At 34.9% G+C, this 24,059-nt stretch overlaps 4 protein-coding genes across 4 annotated transcripts; 2 read left to right on the top strand and 2 right to left on the bottom strand.

Moving 5' to 3' along the window:
- The first annotated feature begins 941 nt into the window (after nucleotides 1-941).
- On the top strand, nucleotides 942-6,046 carry LOC142528984 (monodehydroascorbate reductase-like). The gene is made up of 10 exons (XM_075634316.1): nucleotides 942-1,132; nucleotides 1,973-2,044; nucleotides 3,098-3,149; nucleotides 3,545-3,625; nucleotides 3,769-3,887; nucleotides 3,983-4,202; nucleotides 4,301-4,419; nucleotides 4,519-4,644; nucleotides 5,221-5,361; nucleotides 5,572-6,046. The coding sequence occupies exons 1-10, from the start codon at nucleotides 1,082-1,084 to the stop codon at nucleotides 5,893-5,895; spliced, it is 1,305 nt and encodes a 434-aa protein (XP_075490431.1). The 5' UTR covers nucleotides 942-1,081; the 3' UTR covers nucleotides 5,896-6,046.
- A 4,151-nt stretch (nucleotides 6,047-10,197) lies between these two features.
- On the top strand, nucleotides 10,198-14,082 carry LOC142528813 (IQ domain-containing protein IQM3-like). Its single transcript, XM_075633998.1, has 9 exons — nucleotides 10,198-10,569; nucleotides 10,739-10,853; nucleotides 10,982-11,047; nucleotides 11,192-11,280; nucleotides 11,733-11,820; nucleotides 12,050-12,196; nucleotides 12,298-12,390; nucleotides 12,934-13,035; nucleotides 13,412-14,082. Exons 1-9 carry the CDS (start codon nucleotides 10,226-10,228, stop codon nucleotides 13,889-13,891), a joined length of 1,524 nt encoding a protein of 507 aa, XP_075490113.1. The 5' UTR covers nucleotides 10,198-10,225; the 3' UTR covers nucleotides 13,892-14,082.
- A 303-nt stretch (nucleotides 14,083-14,385) lies between these two features.
- LOC142529212 (subtilisin-like protease SBT4.15) lies at nucleotides 14,386-18,819 on the bottom strand. Its single transcript, XM_075634678.1, has 11 exons — nucleotides 18,638-18,819; nucleotides 17,741-17,835; nucleotides 17,556-17,653; nucleotides 17,310-17,453; nucleotides 17,133-17,238; nucleotides 16,176-16,683; nucleotides 15,989-16,089; nucleotides 15,671-15,889; nucleotides 15,483-15,591; nucleotides 15,195-15,408; nucleotides 14,386-14,999 (listed from the first exon to the last, which is right to left on the bottom strand). The coding sequence occupies exons 1-11, from the start codon at nucleotides 18,761-18,763 to the stop codon at nucleotides 14,455-14,457; spliced, it is 2,265 nt and encodes a 754-aa protein (XP_075490793.1). The 5' UTR covers nucleotides 18,764-18,819; the 3' UTR covers nucleotides 14,386-14,454.
- A 567-nt stretch (nucleotides 18,820-19,386) lies between these two features.
- Nucleotides 19,387-22,152, bottom strand: LOC142529262 (purple acid phosphatase 22-like). The gene is given in 6 exon segments (XM_075634741.1): nucleotides 19,387-19,834; nucleotides 19,916-20,004; nucleotides 20,153-20,308; nucleotides 20,310-20,722; nucleotides 21,565-21,859; nucleotides 21,969-22,152. Coding segments are annotated over 6 exon segments (1,326 nt in total). The 5' UTR covers nucleotides 22,125-22,152; the 3' UTR covers nucleotides 19,387-19,617.
- Between the last annotated feature and the right edge of the window lie 1,907 nt (nucleotides 22,153-24,059).

Raw genomic sequence — 24,059 nt, 5'->3', positions numbered from 1 at the left:
AGTTTCTATATGACATGTGGAGGCACGATAATGTGACCACAAAAGACATAAAGTCTCGTTTCCGCATTGAAACTCGAAATAAATTTTAGAAAAAATTCGTGTGAGACCGTTTTACGGGTCGTATTTTGTGAGACATATATCTTATTTGGATCATCCATAAAAAAATATTACTTTTTATGTTAAGAATATTACTTTTTATGCTTAGAGTATTACTTTTTATTGTGAATATCGATAGAGTTGACTCGTGTCACAAATAAATATTCGTGAGATCGTTTCACAAAAAACTTACTCTTATTGGTACGTGCTTGTAATTAGACCATAGTCCTCAATTGTTTGTTTCTCGAAAGCAACAATCGAGAAGAGTCGGACTTGGACTATTATTTTATTATTAGATATACATTTATGTACACTAGATATTTTTATATAGTATAATTTTATTGGAGTTCTTTGACCGATTTTTTTACTTTTTTTTAACTAAAAAATTGCGTTTTAGTGAAATTTCAAGCTTAAATGATATTTAATTAAGTTTTTTTAAAAACTGATATATATAAATATAAAAATATATAAATAAGTAAATATTATAAAAACGGAATTTAATTAGATGCAAATTCGAGTTATGCTTTTCTTTTGGACGAGTCAATCGCAGAAAGTTAATTGGGACGACAAGTCGTCCAAATCCACTGGAAGGTACTAAATGGACGCGACAATTCTATAAATTAGGAAACTAATTAAAGTCGTTGAATTCAGATTAGCGACTTTGGTGCAATCCAAACCAAGGTTGCCACAGAATTATAACTCGTGGTTTGGCAAATAGGATTTTAATCTCTGTCGTGGCCACAGCAAAGTCAGCAAATTGGACGGCTGATACTTTGCCACGTGTACTCATCCCAGTGACTTGCTCACCTATTTTGTGTGCCTCCTTCAACCAGTACAAATCGTCCGTCCTTCCCTCACTATATAAATATCTTCCCACTGTTCTTGCCAATAAAAAATAACCCCAAAAAGCGGAGAGAAAGAATTCCCAAAATCTAAACGATATTATTGAGCGGACTGAGGATCGATCGGTGATTGAATCAATTTAATGGCTGAGAAGGCGTTCAAGTATGTGATCGTAGGTGGTGGAGTTGCTGGCGTGAGTCTTCTTTTCATTGATAATTAGCTTGGTTCTTCTATGCGAGTGTTGTGTTAGTATTTTTCCGAATTGTGATTGATTCTGATTTATCGATGTTATGGTTATGTTGTTTCTGGGTTTTATTCTGTCATTTTTCTTTTTATTATTATGATGAATTTCAATTTGAAATGGGGAACATAAAATCTGTTTGTTGAGTTAATTGCTACTGTTTGCTAGTAGGTGCTGTTTCTTTTTGGTTAGTATTACGTTGTTACTGTGCTAGTTATCTAGATCTTGATCCGTTTGTTATTTTTTAAATCTAAATGCATCGGTAGTTTATGTGCAAGGTTTTTCAGTTTGTTTGTTTTTATGTAACGTTGCTCGAGGATTATGTTTTCTCAAGTGATATCACTTATTGTAAGTGATCTTTTATAAAATTTCTTTAATAAAAGAAGTGCAATAGGAGGCTCCCGAATCCCGATATGTCCTGAAAATTCTTTTTGACCTCATGTGGGAGAATGAATTAGTGTACGTGAATCGTAGTATTTCTCTCAAATGTAAGAGCATCTTTTGAAGCTCTAGCGTACTTTATTAATGGGCATGGAGTTCTAGTCGGTCAATAGTTAATGATTTACAACTTTTTGTGGGACTATTTCTTGACTTTGAGAAGTTACTGTTTCCAAAACTTGTGTACAGTGCTCATAGTTTTACCCGATGATAACCCCAACATTTAATCACATATAAATATCTACCTCGTGTTTTCAGATATAGGTTTGAAAAAAACTGTAATATCTTTTGAACAATGATATGGATTTGCTAAGAAATATATGAAGCCGCATTGACATTTGTTTATGCTTGCAGGGATATGCTGCCAGGGAATTTTCTAAGCAGGGGGTTAAACCTGGAGAACTGGCTATCATTTCCAAAGAAGCGGTATGCCCATATATCAGTTCACCTAGTATTATTATGTTTCATAGTTGAGGTCACAAAAGCTTATACAATTTGACAAGTACAGAAAATTTTGGTCTTCTCTAAAACAAAACCAAAACATTCATTTTATCCCAGAATATATTTTTGAAAAGCTTATTTTGCGGCCGCCCTTCCTCACTTTTATGTTCTTAATTAGCTTTGCCTTTTTTATGAAATGGAAAAATAGTAAATTTGCCTCCACAAGAATTTCTATACCCCCCCCTCCAGGAATTTATATAATATACTTGATCTCTCACTTTAATTTTTTTTGTTTTATGAAATGCTTAACTTCAAAGTTTTATACATCACGTGAAACTTTCAAAAAGTCTATTGTCAATTCTTTTAAAATCTCAATTTCATGCTCAAAGAGTTGAGATCTAAGATAGCCACACTTTAACATTGGCCATGCTACTGTTTCAGTCTTACAAATTATTTCAAGGATTTTGGATATCGTAATCTTAATCAAATAATGGCACGCTTTTCCCAAGCAGATTTCCTCATTGTTATCCACATATTTAAATGCTATACGTCCTTTAACTATACTAGACACACAACTTTGTTAAATCGCTCAACTACCAAGTTAGAGAATTTGAATTGCATTTCCTGTTTATGTATTAAACCATTCCATCTACAGAAATATATTAAACCGTAAGGCTTGTCAAGTTGTGATTGCGTGCTAACCAGTTAATATAACATTTTTTATCAGTTAAAATTATTCACCCCTGCTCAAAATTCTGGCTCTTCCTTGGGCTAGCATGGAAGGAGCCATGCTCACTTAATTTATTGGATTCTGTTTCCTCTTAGTTCAAGTCTGACGGTTGATGTAAATTTTTAATCTATTTTTCTTTTGTTATCTTTGTCAAAAGTGGGTATTGGCTGGTGTGGATATTCACTTGTTACTTACCTCTATGGTCTTACATCTGATGTATATATGCGGAATCTTAGGTGCACTTTTTGGGTATAATTGTTTTGCCCTCTATGCTAAAAATTTATGTGTACGCTTGATGATGATTTCAGGTGGCTCCTTATGAACGCCCAGCTCTTAGCAAGGCATATTTATTTCCCCAGGGTGAGTTGGTTTACATTCAGTCTGTTACTCGTGGTCAATTGAGGTTCTTTGTAATGGGGGAAATGGTTGACACTGTCTTGGTTAAGTGAAAATGCCTAAGAATACAGGGACTCGTGCCTGATAAAAATTTACAAGTGACTTGTGCACCACAGAAATGAATCTCAGTTTTGACTTCTTCTCGAAATCTAATGGTGCCATTATTTCGATTAAAAAATCGCCTTTATATATATATATATATATATATATATATCAGACTTGGGAATTTCATCAAAACTGAGTTTGATTTCATATGCTCATCACATTTAATTTCTTGTCTGTTTACTGCCAAATGTTTGTTATCTCATATATATCTGATAAAGAAAGAGCTGAAATCATCTAAATTTTGTGTCCGACAGGAACTGCAAGACTTCCTGGTTTTCATGTATGCGTTGGAAGTGGAGGAGAGAGGCTCCTTCCCGAGTGGTACTCTGAGAAAGGTAATACCTTAAAATGCTTGCCTCTGAAATATCTGCAATTGTTGGATATCTTTTGAAGTTGCTTCCATGGGGTCGTTACTTGCATCTCCCTGAAAATGTTGCCTGTTACATCCCTATAAAGCTTTATGTTCTGTGCTTTACAGGAATATCTTTGATCCTTGGCACCGAAATAGTCAAAGCAGATCTTGCTTCAAAGACCCTCACCAGTGCTGCTGGTGAAAATTTTAAATATGAAACGCTGATTATTGCAACAGGATCTAGTGTGAGAATCATTTTCTTGGAATTCTTTATTCCCCCTTATAGTTATTACTTTCATGTAGCTGGCGTGTTTCTGATTGTATACTTTGTTTTGGTCAGGTGATTAGGTTGACGGACTTTGGTGTACAGGGTGCTGATGCGAAAAATATCTTTTATTTGAGAGTAATTAATGATGCTGATGAACTTGTAGAAGCAATCAAAGCGAAGAAAAATAAAAAGGCTCTTGTTGTTGGCGGTGGCTACATCGGTCTCGAGCTAAGTGCAGCTCTTAGGATCAATGATATTGATGTCACAATGGTTTATCCAGAACCTTGGTGCAGTAAGTTTAATATGTTGCAAATTTCAACCTTTCTAAGTCATCTCATATTTTCTGTTATGTGACTCTTATGTGGTGGGCAACCTTCAACTGTCTTACAGTGCCTAGGCTATTCACATCTGGCTTAGCTGCCTTCTATGAAGGTTATTATGCAAACAAGGGAGTCCAAATTATAAAAGGCACTGTAGCTGCTGGATTTAGCTCCAATGAGGATGGTGAGGTGAGCTCTTGGAGTAGTACTAAACCTCTCTTTTTATTGATTAGTTAAGCTGTGTAGATCACGGGCTAACATCAGGTGACTTTTTATCTCATCATTCAGGTTAAAGCGGTAAATCTTAAAGATGGTCGGGTCCTAGAAGCAGACATTGTTGTTGTTGGTGTAGGTGGAAAGCCACTTATTAACCTATTTAAGGGCCAACTTGAAGAGGAGAAAGGAGGAATCAAGGTGTACAACTTTACCCTTTATGTTCCTCCCTAAACTGGCAGCACCAATAAGGTCATACTTAAATATTCTGAAAATGATGAGATATATACCGCTACAAGAGTTGCCCAAAAGATCGAGGAAATTATGGTCAATGGACCAACAGTGCTCTTCGTTTTTAAGAATAGCCTACCTCTATGTATTGAAATACGTAGGAAATGGCTATTTTTAAAAAAGACACACCGTAGGGCCTTATAACAAACTGCCTCCAAAATATTTGAGGATGAGTGTTCTGAGACGAAATATTGTTTCTTGGACATACATAAATCAATTGCTATTTTGTAGTGAACTTCTGGTTCACTTTTTAGTAGATTACTTTGTTTTTGGAGGTTTCCACCAACGCTTGTGAAATTTTCTGCTTTCGATATGCATAACAAGATATCAAAATAACTGGAGAGGCAAATCTCCAACCTTTATCGAATCCGAGCACCATAGCCTTTTGTACTTCAAAATTTTCACAACCCAGCACGTTTTGCTGTGAGTATTAGATTGTACAAAAAGTTATAACGAGTTTTACCCATTTGATCTTTTTGCCTGCAGACTGATGGCTTCTTCAGAACCAGTGTTCCTGATGTTTATGCTGTGGGTGATGTTGCCACATTCCCCATGAAGTTGTTTGATGATATCAGAAGAGTCGAACACGTTGATCATGCTCGTAAATCTGCTGAACAAGCTGTAAAGGTGCGTTCCACAAGTTGTTTTTACATGTTTTTTTAAATAATTAAATCCTCATATTTTCCTTACTGATGATATCAGACAACAAAATGCCCAGATCCTACTCGCATCTATAACTGTAAACGCTTAGATGCAGACTGATTGTAGAAATATTTGTTATTCTGTTATTCTAGATTCCTTGCAACACAAAATTCTGTCTTACGTATTATTCTGCAGGCAATTTTTGCAAGTGAACAGAAAACATCAATTGACGAATATGACTATCTCCCATTCTTTTATTCCCGTGCTTTTGACCTCTCATGGCAATTCTACGGCGACAACGTTGGTGACACCGTGCTGTTTGGAGATAACAACCCAACATCTCCAACTCACAAGTTTGGGACGTACTGGATCAAGGATGGAAAACTTGTTGGGGCATTCTTGGAAGGTGGTACTCCGGAAGAAAACAAGGCTATCGCCAATCTTGCTAGAGTCCAGCCTTCGGTTGATAGCTTGGATCAACTAGCTACAGAGGGTCTCTCATTTGCTCTTAAAGTTTAATGGTATTTTCTTGATGTATCGTGATTGGCTTTGTCCAATGAATTATGGAAAATGTTTGCTGGTAATGTCACATCTAGTGTCTAGTGTGATGTTGATACCCGAAGATGCTTTTATTTTCTTGAAAATAATAACTGTCGTTTTCTCCTTAAAATTTCATTTTCGGGACGTACTTGGTTGTTGCCACATTGTTTGATTGCGGTGCAAAAAGGGTATTCTCCAGTACTGGCTACAGTTTTCTCTTAGATCCTTTTTTTATCTTTGTATTAAATAGTTGATAAAAACTGAGTGCCTAAAAAGATTTATGGCAAGACTATTATGGATAAAGGGATTAATTATATTAAGAATTTAATCATTTAAAAGATTTATGGCAAGACTATTATGGATAAAGGGATTAATTATATTAAGAATTTAATCATTTAATGACATAGCCTCTGTTAAAAATAGGAAGCTAAGAGTTCGATTCCTCCGTTTGACGTACTAAAATAAAAGTAAAAATGTTTTTTTTATATACATATTTATTTATATTGCCTATGCTTTAGTCGTTGGTTTGAAAGTTTATTTATCGCGAAACTGTTGTTTTAATTAATGTATTTTATTTCTTTAAATAACCCCAAATACCATACAAGTTAAGGTTTCCATCACATCATTTTTGTGGTCACAAAGCATCTTATGGCCAACTTGCGATTTTTTTAATGCAAATTAGAAGAAAGTAGTCTTGTCTTATTTGGTTTCTATTGGTTCAGAAATTTGAAAATAAATATCAAGTTTGGTTTTGAGAATTAAAATTGCTCTTGAAAATTTTAAATCATGTCCGAAATGATTAGATGAAATTAGTCATGAATTTTAAAATGTCATATTTTGAATACATAATGGAGGAATATCCGTGGAAAATGATGACAACTTTAATTAGTACTTATAAGTAATGATTATGAGAAAAATATGTTAAAAAAAGATAATATATGATGAGATTTATTTTTATTTTTTTTTGAGAAAATAAAAAACAAACAAGATCGATCTAATATACGAGTCGTCTAGTCAACACATAAATATCTGTAGTCAAAAGTCAAAGCCATTCCAGCTAGAAAGTCATACTTGATGGGCTGTGTTTTTTTATTACTCGGAAAATATTTTCCTTTATAAAAATTAGAATAAACCACGTTCATCTTATTTTAACTTATTTCCCATTCTCTTATAAAAAATTTATTTTTAAACCACACCAAAGACAATTTTTTTTATTATATTACATTTAAATATAGATATTATAAAATTGTGAATTGCTTTATACACTATACAAAAAATATATAATCCTTTATATTCTTGGCATGATTACAAAATAAAAAAAATTCTTTGCGATAAAAAATCAAACTAAATGTTTTTTTTTCAATACGTTCTCTAGAACTATGCTTCCAAAAAATATATATATTTTTTTGAAAAATAGCATACACAGAAAGATAATATACAAATTTTTGTAGAACAATTAGTAATTATAATTATATAATAAAATGAGTAGATTTCTCATGAGACGGTTTTACGAATCTATATTAATGAAACTAGTCGATCCGACTTATTTTTAACATAAAAAATAAATTTTTTTTATAAATTGAGTCGAATTAATATTCATATCACAAAATTAACGTTTGCCATGAAATAATGCCATCAAAACAAAGACTTGTGCAATTGGTTCCAGCGTAAGGGTGACCCTTTCTGGGTTTTTTTAGTATTTTTCAAGACTTAGAATTATTTGAGTCTGCAAAAGTGATCATTGATCAAAATAAGACACCATCGCTTTGAAAAGGACACTGAGTAATAATGATGCACAACAAATCAATTTAATCTTTTCCTTCTCTCCACTAGGCTAGACTAGACTACTACACTAGACTATCAAAATCACATGTAATTATTTTTTTGAAAAAACTTGTTTGACACGATATTACTATTCGTATTTTATAAGATAAATCTTTTATTTGAGTTATTGATAAAAAATATGTTGACCCGTCTCACAGATAAAAATTCGTGAGATCTTCTCAAAAGAGACTTACTCTAGACTTTAAACTTTAAAGCATTCATTGTGTTAAGGATCCTTGTCGACTCATTCAAATTTATACTCCTTTGGATTAATTATATACATTTCATTTTCTTTTTGGGTTGTCCAAATATATAATCCAGTTCATAATTCAATAGCATTTTTTCTTTTCTTTTAATAATACATTAAATGAAAATAAAATAGAGAGTTTGTTTGATTATAAACTTTAATTTTTCAACAATTTTCTTTGTCTACAAAAAAAAAAAAATTAAACGAACAAACACCGACGTTTGAGAGAGAGAGAGTACGACAGGCCGACACTGACAGAACAACAACTCACATTAACCTTTTCTAACCACGTGAGACACGGACAGAAGTAAAATGGAATCCACTCTTTCCCAGTTCTGAGTCAACTTATTACATACAGTATGCACAAAAGACGTAGACCGACAATTCATTCAGTATGCATGATAAGCAGGACTCGTCAACTTGTACGCAGTGGCGGGGCCAAAAATTCGATTTTATCCGAATTAGAATTTTAACTAGCCCCAGTGAAAAGTAGAGTGGCTCCGTCCCTGTTTGTAGGTCTCTCTATTTACACTGTATGTAGTGACATGTTTTTCACGCTCGATTTGATGGAATAAATTTGCATGTTCATTTAGTCAAAACCTTTAACATCAGCCACATGATGAGTTCCCACCAAAGTAGACTCACGTGGTCGTGTGAGTAACAATTAAAAAGTGTAGCCACTCTTCAAAAATAGTCTGCGTCTTTCGTTTTGTTCATTTGTAATTGGAGACGAAGCAGCTCAAAACCCGAGCCTTCTTATCGATTATTATTATGACATGGTCATGCATGGTCTTAGGAGTTGGGTCTGTGAAGAGATTTTGCAAACTCTGGATCTAATCAACTATATGTCTTCTAGTCTGTTCGTAAATAACTCTTTTATCGTGACATTCTACCTTCTATCCAGTTGTGAATAGAATTATGGAACTCTCTCCCCGAGTTGTAAAACTAACTATTCTATTAGAAAATTGAATTAGCTCGTTTTGTTCTTGTTATGCCAATCATCTATAATTATATTCTAAGTTACGGTTTGGAACCCACCCAAATTCCCCCCATTATTTAAATTTGGTTGATAAAACTCTCGAGACCAATACGAGAAAGTTGGATCATTATAGACACAGATCGAACCGTTCTAACGTTACATAGCACGGATTTGGTAGTATTCATTTTCGAGAAATTTTGAAAGTTTTAAAAAATTTAAATATGTCCCAAAATCCGAAATTTTTGTTAAAGATAATAATTTTGAAGGATTAATAATGGTTATATAAGCGAAAATATTATTTTTATTTTTATAAGAGAATAATAATAACTAAAAAGGGAACACCTTTATAACCATCATTCTAAAAATTATTAAGATTAGAAAATGACTAAACCGGATAAACCGTGAAATGCAATTGGAAACACACTAATTTAATAGAAAACGAAAAAACTTTCGAAGTAATTTATGACCATATTAATCAGTTAAATATATTAAAAAACGTGAGTTTTTTTTAGAAGTTTTAGTACAAAATATATAGGAGCAAGATATCACATCATTTGTTCAAGTCAGTGAAATAGATAATCACAATATCAAATGATCACGAATTTGATTTTTATCATCAATAGTTTCTCGGTCAAGTTTTTCACAAATCTAATACAATTTACTCGTGGTAAAAACTTGTGTGAGACGGTCTCACGAGTCATATTTTATGAGACAAGTCTCCTATTTAAGTCATCAATGAAAAATATTACTTTTTATGCTAAAAGTATTACTTTTATTGTAAATATCGGTATGGTTGATTCGTCTCACATATAAAGATTCGTGAGACCGTCTCACAAGAGACCTATTCATAATACAATTTATTCGATTGACGTGATTTATAAATTACTACGCCACCCTCCAAATGTTTACTACATCACCAAAAAAAAACATAGGAGCATAGATATCTTAATAAAATACTAAAACTATTAGATTGGTATTCAAAGACTAAAAAAACCAAGTGGTTCATTGATAATTTCCCCTAATACATAATTTATGCATTTAATTTTATATCTATTATTCGATTCTAAATAATTTCACACATCCAATTTTATATTGTTTAACGATTGACCTAACGCATGTTTGGCGTTTTTTTTTTAAATTCTGATTAATACATATAATATTTTTTAAAAAAATCAATAATAGGAAAACAATTGGATAAAGTGTACCGCTAGGTGAGCGAGTGATGGGCACGCGCACTCGCAACTTTAAAAAGGACAGGTATGATCAGCGGAGAAGGGACTCCAGTATTTTCGAGTTCTCCCGCTTCTCTCTCTCGAGCTCCTCCTCCCACTCTTTCAATGGAGGTCCAACCCCACGCGCTCCACACTTTCGATAACATTCCTGCCTTCTCCTTCAGAGACTATTCCGAATTCCGGATCTCTGATATATCCTCCGAGGTTCCGGGGTTGCAGGAATCGATGGCGGAGGAAGGTGTGGAATGGGAGGGCACGGATGCTCCTGCCAGATGTCCCCGGAATGCGGCTATGAAAGTTCAGAAGGTCTACCGGAGCTATCGTACTCGACGCATGTTGGCTGATTCTGCCGTTGTTGCAGAAGAGCTCTGGTGAGCTTGCCTTTTTGGTGATCAACGATGAATTAATTTCGCCACTGCATTAAATGTTCTCTGTCTACATACACACGTACACATGTGACATGTGATTTATTATTTTTTACTCATACTCTGTCGGCAAAGTTTCGATTAATTTAACTTCCGTTACATGATGAATCTGAAGGTGGCAAGCGATCGATTTTGCGCGATTAAATCACAGTACAATCTCTTTTTTCAATTTCCTGAAGCCGGAGAGTGCAATGTTACGGTGGAATCGCATCAGTTTAAATGCTTCCAGGGTTTGAACGTCATTAGTTCTTTTTTTTAAATATATATATATATATATAAGAGTGGTTATTTTGAAGAAAGAGACATGAGAGCAAAATATTATACCGTGTGATTGTGTTTATTAAAAATATGGGGACAGGTAGGCAAAGGTTTGTCCAAAGATGACAAGGCACAAAAGTTGGCCTTTCAGCACTGGATAGAAGCTGTGAGTGTTATGTTTTGTTTTTCCAGTCTTTTGGAATATTTTATTCGTGGTCCTTCACATTTTTGCTTGGCCGTTTTATGAGAATAATGGTATGATTTTTTGCGAACTTGTTTCATTTTTGTTTCGTGTTGTTTCTGTGTATAGATTGATCCTAGGCATCGATATGGTCATAGCTTACACATTTACTACGACGAGTGGTGTAAAAGTAATGCTGGTCAGCCCTTCTTCTACTGGTGAGAAAAAGATCTGATTTTTTTTTGTTGTCTTTGTTGTTAGTTTGATTGTAATACTTTTTTGCTTGAATCAATGGCCTGAAATTGCCACTATCGTAGTGCTCCACTTAAAGGTGGTCAAACAGGATAACTCGGTGTAATTCTTGCGGTACAGGAGAAAGTGAAGAAAACAAAGTCTATGTTGTAAATTAAAAGACGAAGATGCTAGATTACGATCTAAATATCATCATGCAATTGTTAATGATTTGAAAAGTTTTACTTAATTAATGATAATATATGTGTTGAGAGGATTGGTGACTTTTTTGTTGTTTTTTGGTTCATGGATTTCTGATCTTCTGCGGGTTTGAAACTTTAAAGCTAGACGTATGAAACTCAGATGCATCATTTTTATTTGACTAGATGGTGTGTAATTTAAAGGCAGGTTGAGATCCCAGCACTCTTTGTTTATGCAGGTTGGATCTTGGAGATGGCAAAGAGGTTGATCTTAAAGAGTTACCTAGATCAAAGCTTCGCCAGCAATGTATCAAATATCTTGGACCAGTACGTGACCAAAATTTTGATTAGTTTGTAATGAGAAAATTGTTTTCTTTTAAGATTTTTATTTTCCCCCATTTTGCAGAAGCTCAAGCAATCACACTGTAGATAAAATTTCAACTGTGATCACAATTTAGCCATTCAATTATAGTAAATTGTGTCTTGACTTATTTTGCAAATCTGAGTCAATCCAAGAAGTAGTACCATTAACCTCTTATATGTGTGCTTTGGCCAGCAAGAGAGAGAACACTATGAATATGTAGTTGTTGACGGTAAACTATTGCAAAAACTCAGCGAGAAACCTCTTGATACAAACGAAGGATCACCTGGGTCAAAATGGATCTTTGTCGTGGGCACCACCAAGAGACTCTACGCTGGAGAGGTAATGCCAGGTTATCAAAGTAGAAATACAGATTTGATGTTTTTTCTTATCCTCCATTTCTTACAAGTTATGTTTCGTTCTCGTATTTGACTTGGCTCCAGAAAAAGAAAGGATTGTTCCATCATTCCAGCTTTCTTGCTGGAGGTGCTACTCTAGCTGCTGGAAGGCTCATGGCAGAGGATGGAGTACTTAAGGTACTATATGAGATATTGTTATCCGATCGTTGCGTTGAATTTGCTGGCAGTTGTGCCAGAGAATGATTTTACATCCAAATGCACCTCTCAAAAAGTTTCACGTGTGTTCCTGTAAAGATTAAACAGAAATCAACTTGCATTCTTATGATTTCCCAATACTGCCAAATCAGACAAATACCATGATACATGATTTTATAAACATTTCAAGACGTTTTGCTACTGATAAATTCGTTTGATTCATCTCTTCCTCCGTTTTTGTAAGCTGATTTATCACTATGCAAGCTTAATGCAAATAAACAGACCGCTCGAAGTTTGTTTTCTGTCAGGGAAGTCACCTGCAACCTAAACACTTGAATTCATTCTTCTGCTATTTCTTAATTATATACATCACTCTGGCTAATTAATTACACACAGTAAAATTTTTATATATCTAAGCAATTTCAGGTGCGAGGACAAGCTGTACATTTTTAAATTTTATTGTCCCACTGAAGGAAGATTATTCAATGATTTCGACCTAACACAATCACGCTTCATGCTCCTCAGTGTATCTCACCTTATAGTGGACACTATAAACCAACTGATGAGAGCCTTGATTGCTTTTTATCCTTTCTCGGGGAAAATGGAGTCGATCTGGAAGAAGTTCAGGTATGTCACCACATTTGCCCTGACTTACCGGTTACCATTCACCTAACCTAGGTCAGTACACATCTCTTTAACTAGCCCTATGAAGAGATACATCCTCTATTTTTAGGATGAACCTAAGCAATCAATGACGACATTGTTGAACAAAAACTACTTGTTCTTATATATTGGAGGCAAGATGCATCCATAAATTGCTTCAGATTTCGCATAATTACGTTGATGCAACTAGAACAGGATCTACCCCTGTTTCACCATGGAGGCTTCTCTACCTCGTGTAGTCTCTCACTTCAATATACCTTTCTGAATAATAATTGTTCCACTTCTCATTCCGCTTTAAGTTTTTCACCTTATATTCTTGCCCCATGTCCTCTTCTATCAGATACTGAAGGCAAATGAAGACTATGACTATGTTAATAACGGTAAAATGACAAAAGGCGGGGTGGTGTCTGAAGTTTCTCTACCATCAGAATCAGTTCCATCTGATATTCCAATTGAAGAGAACAACCTGTCTCCCGAAACAACCAAACCTTCTAGTCCTGAACTTAGAACCGAGTACAAGAGGACACTCTCCGGTGGCCTCCAGAGTCCCAAAGCGGACGTTCCAAAGATGGCAATTCTTCAAAGGATCAACTCCAAGAATGCCGCAAAGTCGTACCAATTGGGCCATCAGCTATCGATCAAATGGTCAACTGGAGCCGGCCCCCGAATCGGTTGTGTTGCTGATTATCCTGTGGAGTTGAGGTTACAGGCGTTGGAACTTACTAAGCTGTCTCCGCGAAATGCTCTTCCCTGGCAACCACCCACCCCAAAAAGGATTAGTGCTCTGCTTTCACCTTCTGCAAGTATTGATTCTCAATAATGACGACACGACGAGCTTTTTGGATTTGGACCCGTAATTTCAGCTCGCCGGCCCTTCGCTGCAACGTTCTGTAACATTGTGTAGTGTTCATAAAATTCTGCCTTTACTCAAATGGGCAATTGTTGCAGCACACTACGTTTAAGGACAATGAAATTTTAAATGCCTCGCATCTATGATATCTTCAGCTTTTAGATATGTGTGTGATAATTCGATATAGTATCCGAGCAGGGATTTGAAAAAAAAAATGGTTCAAATATTTTTTTTGGGTCTATTATTTAACAATATCATTTCCCAAACGTTTAATATTGATGATACTACTTTAAAAAAATGTCTTCAATGGTAATTGATATTACTTCACAAAAGAGCCCTTTTGATAACATGACTATTGATCATACTACAAAATTTCAACAAAACAGAAGCGAAATATGCATGAAAGCGTAAAAAAGTTACCAAAAATCAACATTGAGTATTACGTAGAAGAAGTATATATGAAAGAACATATTTACATGCAAAAAAAATTATGACGCATGCTACAAAAATAAAGTGTGAAAATTAACAATGTGCTAATTATATGTGGCCCTGTAAACAAGAATCGGGGTTCTAACATTATGTTTAGAATCACTCCACTTCAATGATCCAGAGAGGTACCATATCTTCTTATTCAGGAATCTCCCCCTCAAACTCACTTTGAACGACTTCTTCTCATTAGTTTCATCGAACGTCAAAATGTCTGGAATGACTCTGATCGAAAGACCCTTTGGCGACTCAACTTTGGCCTTGTACACTGTTTTACGATCTCCAACATGAGTCACTGTTCGATAAAACACAGCTGAAATGTCTGTCTGATTTTTGTTGAGCTGCATATGCATCGAAGGGTAGTTGAGCCCGTCGTCTCCTTTTGCTCGTCGGACGTTTGAACAATTGTATTTCTTGTTTCCTGTTATTAGTGCAATGGCTGAGTTATTGTACCCCTCTTTACAGAGGAAACTGATGTAGGCTTCCGTATCGATGTCGTAAATCAGGCCGGGATGTAATGCTGCCCTTGGATTAATCTGCCCCGAGCCCGAGGATAATGCGGCCCCCAGTGGCGTTCCTTTCATTTCTTTTGCTGCAGAAGTAAGTTCACATATCAGCACAAGGAGGAGAAAAAAAATTGTAAATCTTGATGTGTTTGTGTTGTGTGAAATTGGATTGAAATGTTTAGAGATGCAACAGAGATGCTCTTCAAAGATTTGAATTGTGCATCAGCTAGATATGTTTTGGTGCAACGAAAGGTATGCTAGTCTACAAAATGAAAGCTTACCGGTAGTCATTAGAGCAGATTTGATGGCGGCGGGCGACCACTTTGGGCGAAAAGATTTGACGTAGGCTGCAGCACCCGAAACATGAGGGCAAGCCATTGAAGTTCCGGATATTATGTTGAATTTTACAATTCTCTTATCACCCTTATCTCCGGTCATTGTGTTGAATTTTGTGTATGCGGCTAAAATGTCGATTCCAGGAGCAGCGATATCAGGCTGCACGTAAAAATCACATGTAACACAACATACCTGAAGCAAAAACAGAACCAGAAATTATCAATCCTTCCTACCTTGAGTATGTGAGAACTGATGTCTTGGGGTCCTCTAGAAGAAAACGAAGCTATAAATGGTGCGGTTGTTTTGGCTGTTCTTGATTTGTAAATAACGCCATGAGGCGATCTATTACACGAAGATGATGCAAAGATCAAATAAAGTATAATCTCAACTGTTCAAATACAATATATATGCATGCACTCACCGTGAGGAGTTTATGTATTTATCAATCTTTAGGCCATCCTCAATACTGACATAACTCACTGGATTGTCGTTAAAGAACATCGTGTCTTCAAACACATCATCAGACATGATGGTGCCTATGGCTCCTAATGCGTCAACCATAATATTACCCCCAGCTCCCTGGCAATACACGATCTTTCCTTTCACTTTACTCTCGAGTAATGTCTCATAATCGCAAGCACTGCCACAGAAGAAGAAAAATTATATGGTGAAAGCAACAGATTTGCATATTCTTATACTGTATAGACATAAAATCAAGATTCAGTCAGTGTTAAGACACCTGGCATTTCCAATCACAGCCGAACTAGTATTTCGAGCACGGGCTCCATTTATTAAAGGGTACAAAACCTTTTTTGGAGAAAATGTATTAAGCGACGTCCCCTGTCAAGAAACAGAAGAAAAAGCAGTTTCGTAGATGTTACGATTCGAGCAAATAAAAAAAAGGAAACGATTAACAACTGACATACAGAAAACTTGTCTCCGTTTCCCAATTTGACATCTGTGACAAACTTCCTATCTATGGAGCTAGCAGCCACTGTAAAGACCCACGGAGCTACATTTTGGACCGTCCATAAATAAGGCCCTGAGTTTCCTCCCGCACAGACAGTCAGAATCCCCTTTTTCGAGGCATGGAATGCTCCGATGCCTATAGAATCATCCAAGTAATTCAGGGTTATTCCCCCTAAGGATACTGATATGATATCCACTCCATCAGCTATTGCTACATCATATGCTGCTAGAATGTCCATGTCATTGCAGCCTGCTTCCCAACACACTTTATAAATTGCTAGTCGGGCAGATGGCACCCCACCTCGTGCCGTGCCTTCTGCTATGTCATATAAACTTGCACGTTTCACTGATACGCCGGCTGCAGTTGAGGCTGTGTGAGTTCCATGGCCGTCCGTATCCAATGGAGTTGTTTCATTTGGAAGAACTATGTTTGCAAGATCGAAGGCCTGTGCGCCAATGAGTTTGCTGCCATTGTCAAACAAGATCAACTCATAAATATACTAACAAACTGATGGAATGTTTGGGAGCAAAGATGACTAAAATCTTTTATGTGGATGGCTACATATCTTATTATCGCTTGGCCCAGTATAATTTAAATGATATAAAGTAAACTGTCACTAGCAGCTAGAGCTTTAGGTAGTTCAACAAGAATTCAGTCGTGCAGTTTGTATCATACCCAACCCAAAGTCACCAGTTTGATTCATATAAGGTACAAGTTGAGAGAACAAATGTTAGCATGACGACTAGCTTTCATTCCTTCGGACGAACCTACCAAACAAGTTGAACATGACCTCCTAATTTGATTTGGTGGGGGCGGAGTTAGCATTAATAAATCCGCGTCCGAATGCGCGATGACACCCAATAGGTCAATCCTCCCTATAATTATAACCAAAATCTTTGAAAATTATACTCACTTGTTGCAACCAGTGAAGTTAACACCTTTGACACATTTCCCCTTCCATTTAGAAGGGGGAGACCCAAACCCCTTATCATTGAAACTTGGGGAATCTGGCCATATTCCTGAAACAAGAAAGTAATCAATACATAATTAATTAAATGGAAATTTTGAGCAATAGCCAAATTCCACCAACCTGTATCAAGAAGACCTACTATGATATCGCTCTCACATTGATGATTTCTCATCACATTCTCTGGCATTCCAAGAAAATCCCATGATCTTGTTGTCAGCAGCTTCCACACCTTGTTCGGAAATACCGAAACAACGCCTTGTTTCTCTGTGAAAGCAGACAAGAAATAAAAACAAATCCAGGGATTCAGTCTATAAGGGACGATTTATAGAACCGGAAGAAAGAAAATCTCCGTAACCATTCATATACCCGACAATAATTCTGCTTCATGTGGCAATAATCTTGCCACAAATCCATTAAAGCTCCTCCCATAGCTATGAATCTTGGAGTTTTTAGCTGTTATTTCACTGGAATCACACCATATTATATGTTCACATTCAACTCATGTTGTCAAGTCTTCATAATATAATGCATGTACTATAGAAATTTCATACTCTCCAATGACATCTGAAAGTAGAGTGTGGTGAATGTCTGATAAAGACACAGACATTCTGTCCTCTGGCAATTCTCCCATGTAAACGATGTAAGGCTGTAATAATTAAGATATGATTACCGTTTAAAATAATTCTAAACTATATTATTATGACCAAACTTATAATTTTATAATGATATAAAACTCAAAATATATATCAATATAAATTATTAGAGAGAGCTCAAATTTATGAAGATTAAAATAAAATGTATATACATATAATTTAAAAACTAATTAAAAGCTAGAACTCTGATTTAAAGAAGTCTAAATACGAATTTGGAATAACTATTACTTCTACTTTAAAAATGTAAATAATAGTTAATAAATGAGAACGAGTAAAGAAATATCATAGCTAACCAGAAAAACAATTTTTCTTTTTTCAAGATATAAAAATATTACATGCCATGAAAAAGCCGTTTGTGTAAATGTGAAATTATAAAAAATAATTACTCGATTTTAAGAAATTAAGAAAATATTTTTATATTGTCATGAATTAATTAACTAATTATTTTGTAAAACAACAGCCAAAATTTTTTGAGATGTTAATTTCATGTGTGGCGTTTTTGACCAAGCAATAAGCCTATACTGTTATACATTCAAATAAAATCGCTTGACGACTACTCTCAACTTCAAGAATTTTCCTAATGCATAGAAATTATGTGTTCAGATTTCAAATAGTTAAACAGAGACAGAAACGAATCCAGAATTTATGCTAAGGAGGTATAAACTCAATGTATAAAGAGATAAAACTTAGATACTCTAAAAATCACAGATAGAATTTCGATTTGGGTGGGAGACTAGCCGAACGGCGGTCCCTGCCGTTCGATTCCGCCCTCGACACACAGAAAATATATAGTACCTTTCTTGCATCTCTATCGTCCGCGTTGCCTAACATAATGCCTGAATGAAGGTAGACAACATTAAAAAGCGTAAAAAGTACTAAAATCTTAGACATCTTCATGGCTTCACTGTCTGTTTCAGACATTTAGTGTGTTAATAGCTAATAATACATACATGCATGGCAAATATATATATTAAAAAATATAGAATAATCGGCTTGGGTTTTGGATCTGAATCTGTTAATAAAAATCAGTTTTTTTTTTTTAAAACGTGAAGGTAAGAAGATTCACCATGCACGCATATTCCGGATCCTCGTACGTTAATTAACACGCATGCGCTGTAACATTTAGATACCACGAAAATGATCATATGTATCTAACCAGAATTTAGATTGAAAAATTCCAAGATCGATCCAGCTAAATCTATGCGTGTATAGTGGACAGGAAGTTTCAGGATAATTATCATTGACGTAAAATACAACAACTTCGGGAAGGCTTAATTAATTCCTCGACCACCGGTAGAACTAAATTAACCAGCAGTTGAGCAGTTGCCTGAAGTAAAGAGTCAGCACTCTCGCTGTAGGATCAATAAAGACTTCAACTTCCGCTTAGTAAAGAATAAACATTGGTTCGGAAATGGTAGAAACCCGGTTCGGTAAAGACTCAGATTTCTGCGGATGCCTATAAAACATGTATTTCTTTAAAACAGATTCGACACGTATATAAAACATGGGTACTCTAAAAATCAATAGAAATTTATTTCTCATTATACAATATTTGTTCAAATTCAGTGACATCTAACCAGAATAAATTGCTGTCAACCGGAAATTTTATAATCTAATCATTATATTAATTGTAAATGATACATGTGAACAACAATAACACCGTCTCATGCCACTGTTGCACAAAAAACCGTACACCCAATAATACAATTATTGAAAAACAATACGTTTAATTTGTGATAATTAACTATAGTTCATCAAATGTATGACATAATTTACTATAGTTCATCTTTCGAAGATTTTGATGTCTTTATATCCTTGCACGCTAGGGAGGAGCTATGGCTTTCAAACCATATCTCGTCAGCTTGAAGTGAGTCGGAGTCATTGTTCCTGTGCCACGACCAGTGGGCGTGCGTGCTATTATGTACCCTCAACCGACCATGTCCAAAGCTCGGTTCGTGATATAGTGAAATTGAAGGGCTTGGGCTCCGAAACCTATCCATACATAGCACATCAGTTCACTCAATACGTTTCTTTCCAAGCTAAAATATTATAAGGTTGTTTAGAGCTACTTACAACATTGCAAGGCCTTCTTTATTCCCTCCATCACCGATGGTTACATGCATTGGACCACATGGATCAGCCTTGTTATCATAAACCCTTGTCTAGATCATTAAAAAAAATCAACCAAATAGTTAAAAATACATCAGATAAGATGAAAGATACTTCTGAAAACCTAGAGCTTGACCTAAGAATTGGTAAAACGCAGTAAATATTTCTACATGAGTGAATAGCAAAGAAAACTTTACTTACAAATCTTTCATAGGCATGAACATGTCCTGCGAAAACTACATCGACCCGAGCGTTATATAACATCTCTTCCATCGCTTTCCGCATGCTTTCCCCTTCTCCCATATGAGCAAGATTGGAGTTGTACCATGGTGCATGGATCAAGACAAAGATCCAAGACTGTCTCACTCCTATTGACCGTCTCAAGATCAGCCTGTAGCCACTTATATTGATCCGAATCCACATCAAAATCCGTATATGATCCAAGCATGATTATGTGGGCTCCAGCCACATTGAATGAGTAGTACGAGTTCGAAGTGGACCTACTTTCTTGATGTGGCATCAACCATCTAGCATTGTATGCTTTAAAACGATGAGGGTATATGATGGGGGATGATTCAACATCGTGGTTCCCTTGTGTTACCATCCATGGCCTAGAGCTGGCATACGGCTCGACCAGACGTGCAAATGAGTCCCAGAGTGGTTGCTGAGTATTAGCGTAGGATAGGTCGCCGGGTAGGAGGAAGACATCATAGTCCTTAGCACCAACATGAGCTAAGGTTGAAGCTGTCCATTCTGTTTGTCCCAGGTCTCCTGTAGATGTTCAAAAGTTCAAGCGAACAAGTAAATAAATCAAGTGGTTAGTGCAAAGAAAAGTTTTCAGTATGAAAGAATAGAGTTATTGAATGATCTTTGACAATTATTATAGATTGCATATATACAATATTCATTAAGTTTTATTTGCACGTGTTTCAATATTTTATGCCCCAACCATTAAGAAATTTCAAATCATATAACCATATAATCCTAATTAATTAATTAATATTTTTAGACAAATAAATTATGAAATGTGAGCCGATTCAAACTATTTCAGAAATCAATCTATTTTGCCCCAAATTCAATCCAACAAGGCTCGCATATTTCAGACAATCGACAAATTCCAATCTCGCATGTTTTGATCGGGCAAAAAAAATTAAAATTAAGGTCATTTATGCATATCTTTTTAAATTTTGGTCATTTTTATTGAAATTTTTTCAAATATTCCAATGACTTTTAATTTTTGACAATTTTAGTCATTTTTTTAGCTAGAATGTTAAGGTGCTAAATTATGTGAAAATTGGACTAAAATTAACAAAAAAATTAAAAATATACTATCAAAATTAAATTTTGACATGATAATGACCTAAATCACGAACATACAAATATATATAACCAAAATTATAGTTTTCACTTAAATTATTTGCACAAATATTGAATTCATTTAGATTAAATATGTGAGTATAACTTTTATGACAAAAGGAATATTTTGATAATTATATCTTTCAACAGAAATTAAAACAAGAAAATTCATAGAAAGCAAAGACAAAAAGTGCATAACGATGTTGCCTGCAAGTCTGGCACACATTGCACGTAAAAGAAGTATCATTTTCGCTCACCCGCAACCGCAAACTGCACCGGAAAAGCAGAAGGCGGTGTCCGGAAGCTGTACTCCGGGCCGGAACCGCCGCATCTATAGTAGTAGATTGTGCTCGGCTCCAGCGGCCCGATTTTCACGTGGTGAATCTCACCCGAATTGTAGAGAAAGTAACTGTACGAAGTGCTGGGCCCTCCTTGTGCAGAAGCTTCATATTCCCCGCTCTTCTTCCCGTATTCAACGATCGATTTAACATTTTTGTCCGACGTAATCCATGAAACTCTCATGTAATCTTTTCCCGCCAACGAGATATGAACCTGAAAACCGATTAAATAAATTAAATTAATCCAATTTTACGTATTTTGAGTTGGAAACTTTGTGTTATATGCATAAAATGTACGTGCTGCAGGCTTGTTATATATTAACCTGTTGAGCGTGTGAATCCGGCCCGTCATGTTGCCGGAGAATGAGTGGCCGGGGATTCGGTCGGGTATATTCCGGGGAAACTCGGGTTGCTATTATCAAGAAGACGATGAAAATGGAATTTGGCAACATTATTTTCATTTTTCCAACAAGAAGCATGTTTTATGAATAAGTGTAGGAGGAAAATATGTTTTTCGTTCGTAATCTTAGGATTATATATATATATATATAAAGATTATAAATCAAAAATAGATTTTAACTTGCGTATTATATTTTGTAAGAATGAAACATTTCTTTTCGAACTACGACGTATGTATCCATTTGGATAGGGACTCTTTACTTCGAAGCTTTAAAGATCTGGAATTATTAGAATATAATTAATAGATTCCAAAATATTATATTATTTATTAAAAATTTTGAACGTCGAATAAATTTCAAATCAATATCCATAAACTGTATTCACTGATAAATACAGGATGTCCACAAGACGTGTGGACTTTTCAAGTTTCATTTATAAAAGAAATGGCTTTGTCTCACGTGGTAAAAATAACCCACACACAAATTTCATAAAATATGAATTTATTTAAGAGCAGGTATCTTGTGAGACGGTTTCATGACTCTTTATTTGTGAAACAGATGAATCCTACCGATATTCACAATAAAAAGTAATATTATTAACATAAAAAGTAATATTTTTTTATGAATGATCTAAATAAGATATCTATCTCACAAAATACGTAACCGTCTCACAAATGTTAATTCATATTGGTCGGTTGCAATTTTGGATTGGTTCAGAGAATCTTGTACTAATAAATGAAATGGTCCGTGTTAATGAAGCCGCCACTTTTATTGCGTACAATATCGAGATTGGAAATCAAATTAAATCAAAATACCTAATTTAATGCAAAAATGGACAAAATCCCATAAATCGTGGAGTCGGAACCATGCTGGATAAATATTCCACGAGCGTGAAAGTCTCATGCGAGAGTCCGCTTACGTGGTGGTGTTGGCCACATCAACATTACTAGAATCATATTTGCGTGACGAAAAAAATACTAAATTACACAAAAAGCAAAATTATCGGAATAAGATTTAAATTTGATAATATAGAGTTCCAAGATCACAATGTAACAAACGATCAAAACCGTTATATTTCTATTTTGTTGATATTAATTTCCGTAGAAAGTTTTCGACACTATAGTGCAATACGAATGACATCATTTGGTGTAATCAAATTCAAAATGACAGTGAAAAATCTTACTTATTATCGATTTTATTTCAATTTTTTTATAATATTAAATATCAAATATTTAAATTTTAAATAAATTTTAAAAATTAAAATATTTTTTTCGTGTTTTTTTCGCCTTTTGCGTAATCTTTAACCTTTAAAAATTCTTACTATTATATGATAATTGAGCACGTCGTAATAATCACTTTTGTGTGTCAATATGACACCAAGTTTATTTTCAGTTTTACAATTACATAATATTTGTTATGTAACTTTGATGTTGTGAGCTTATTTGTATTCTTCGTATTACTCTCTGTTTTTTCTTCAACTTCTCGTTATTTCATCTCAAATTTCATATGTTTTTTTTCTCCTTTATAGTTTTTTTTTTTAAAAAATATTATTTTATTTCAATAACTAAACCATCTAAGCATGTAAAAATTAGATATAACAATAAGGCGGGACGAGACGAGTGTGTTTATCATTCTCTTCCTCATCCCCGCTCCTTGCTTATTCTGATTGGGCCTTTTGCCAAATGTCAAGATCGATTTTAAGAGCCCATATATCCGTTTACTTGAGCTGACCACTGCTCATTCGGCCCAAATAAAATTTAATACAAAACCTTGATAATGTACACGTGTAGTGATACTGATGGTTCTTTACGCGGTTGGCCCAAAATTAATTATAATTATAATTATAATAAAAATAATAATAAATGTTGGTTCTTTGCGTAGCAATTAAAGTATCGAATTTAAATTGAAATAAAATATGGTCATTTACTTCTTTACATTGTCGTATGAGCCAAGAGATTGCATCTAGAATTATTTTAGAAAACTCAAATACATAACTATAATAAAAAAAATACTCCA

Source organism: Primulina tabacum, chromosome 16, assembly GCF_025594145.1.
Source record: "Primulina tabacum isolate GXHZ01 chromosome 16, ASM2559414v2, whole genome shotgun sequence".
Lineage (NCBI taxonomy): Eukaryota > Viridiplantae > Streptophyta > Magnoliopsida > Lamiales > Gesneriaceae > Primulina > Primulina tabacum.
The sequence above is the reverse complement of the archived record's forward strand: the minus strand, read 5'-3'. Positions and strand labels throughout refer to the sequence as shown.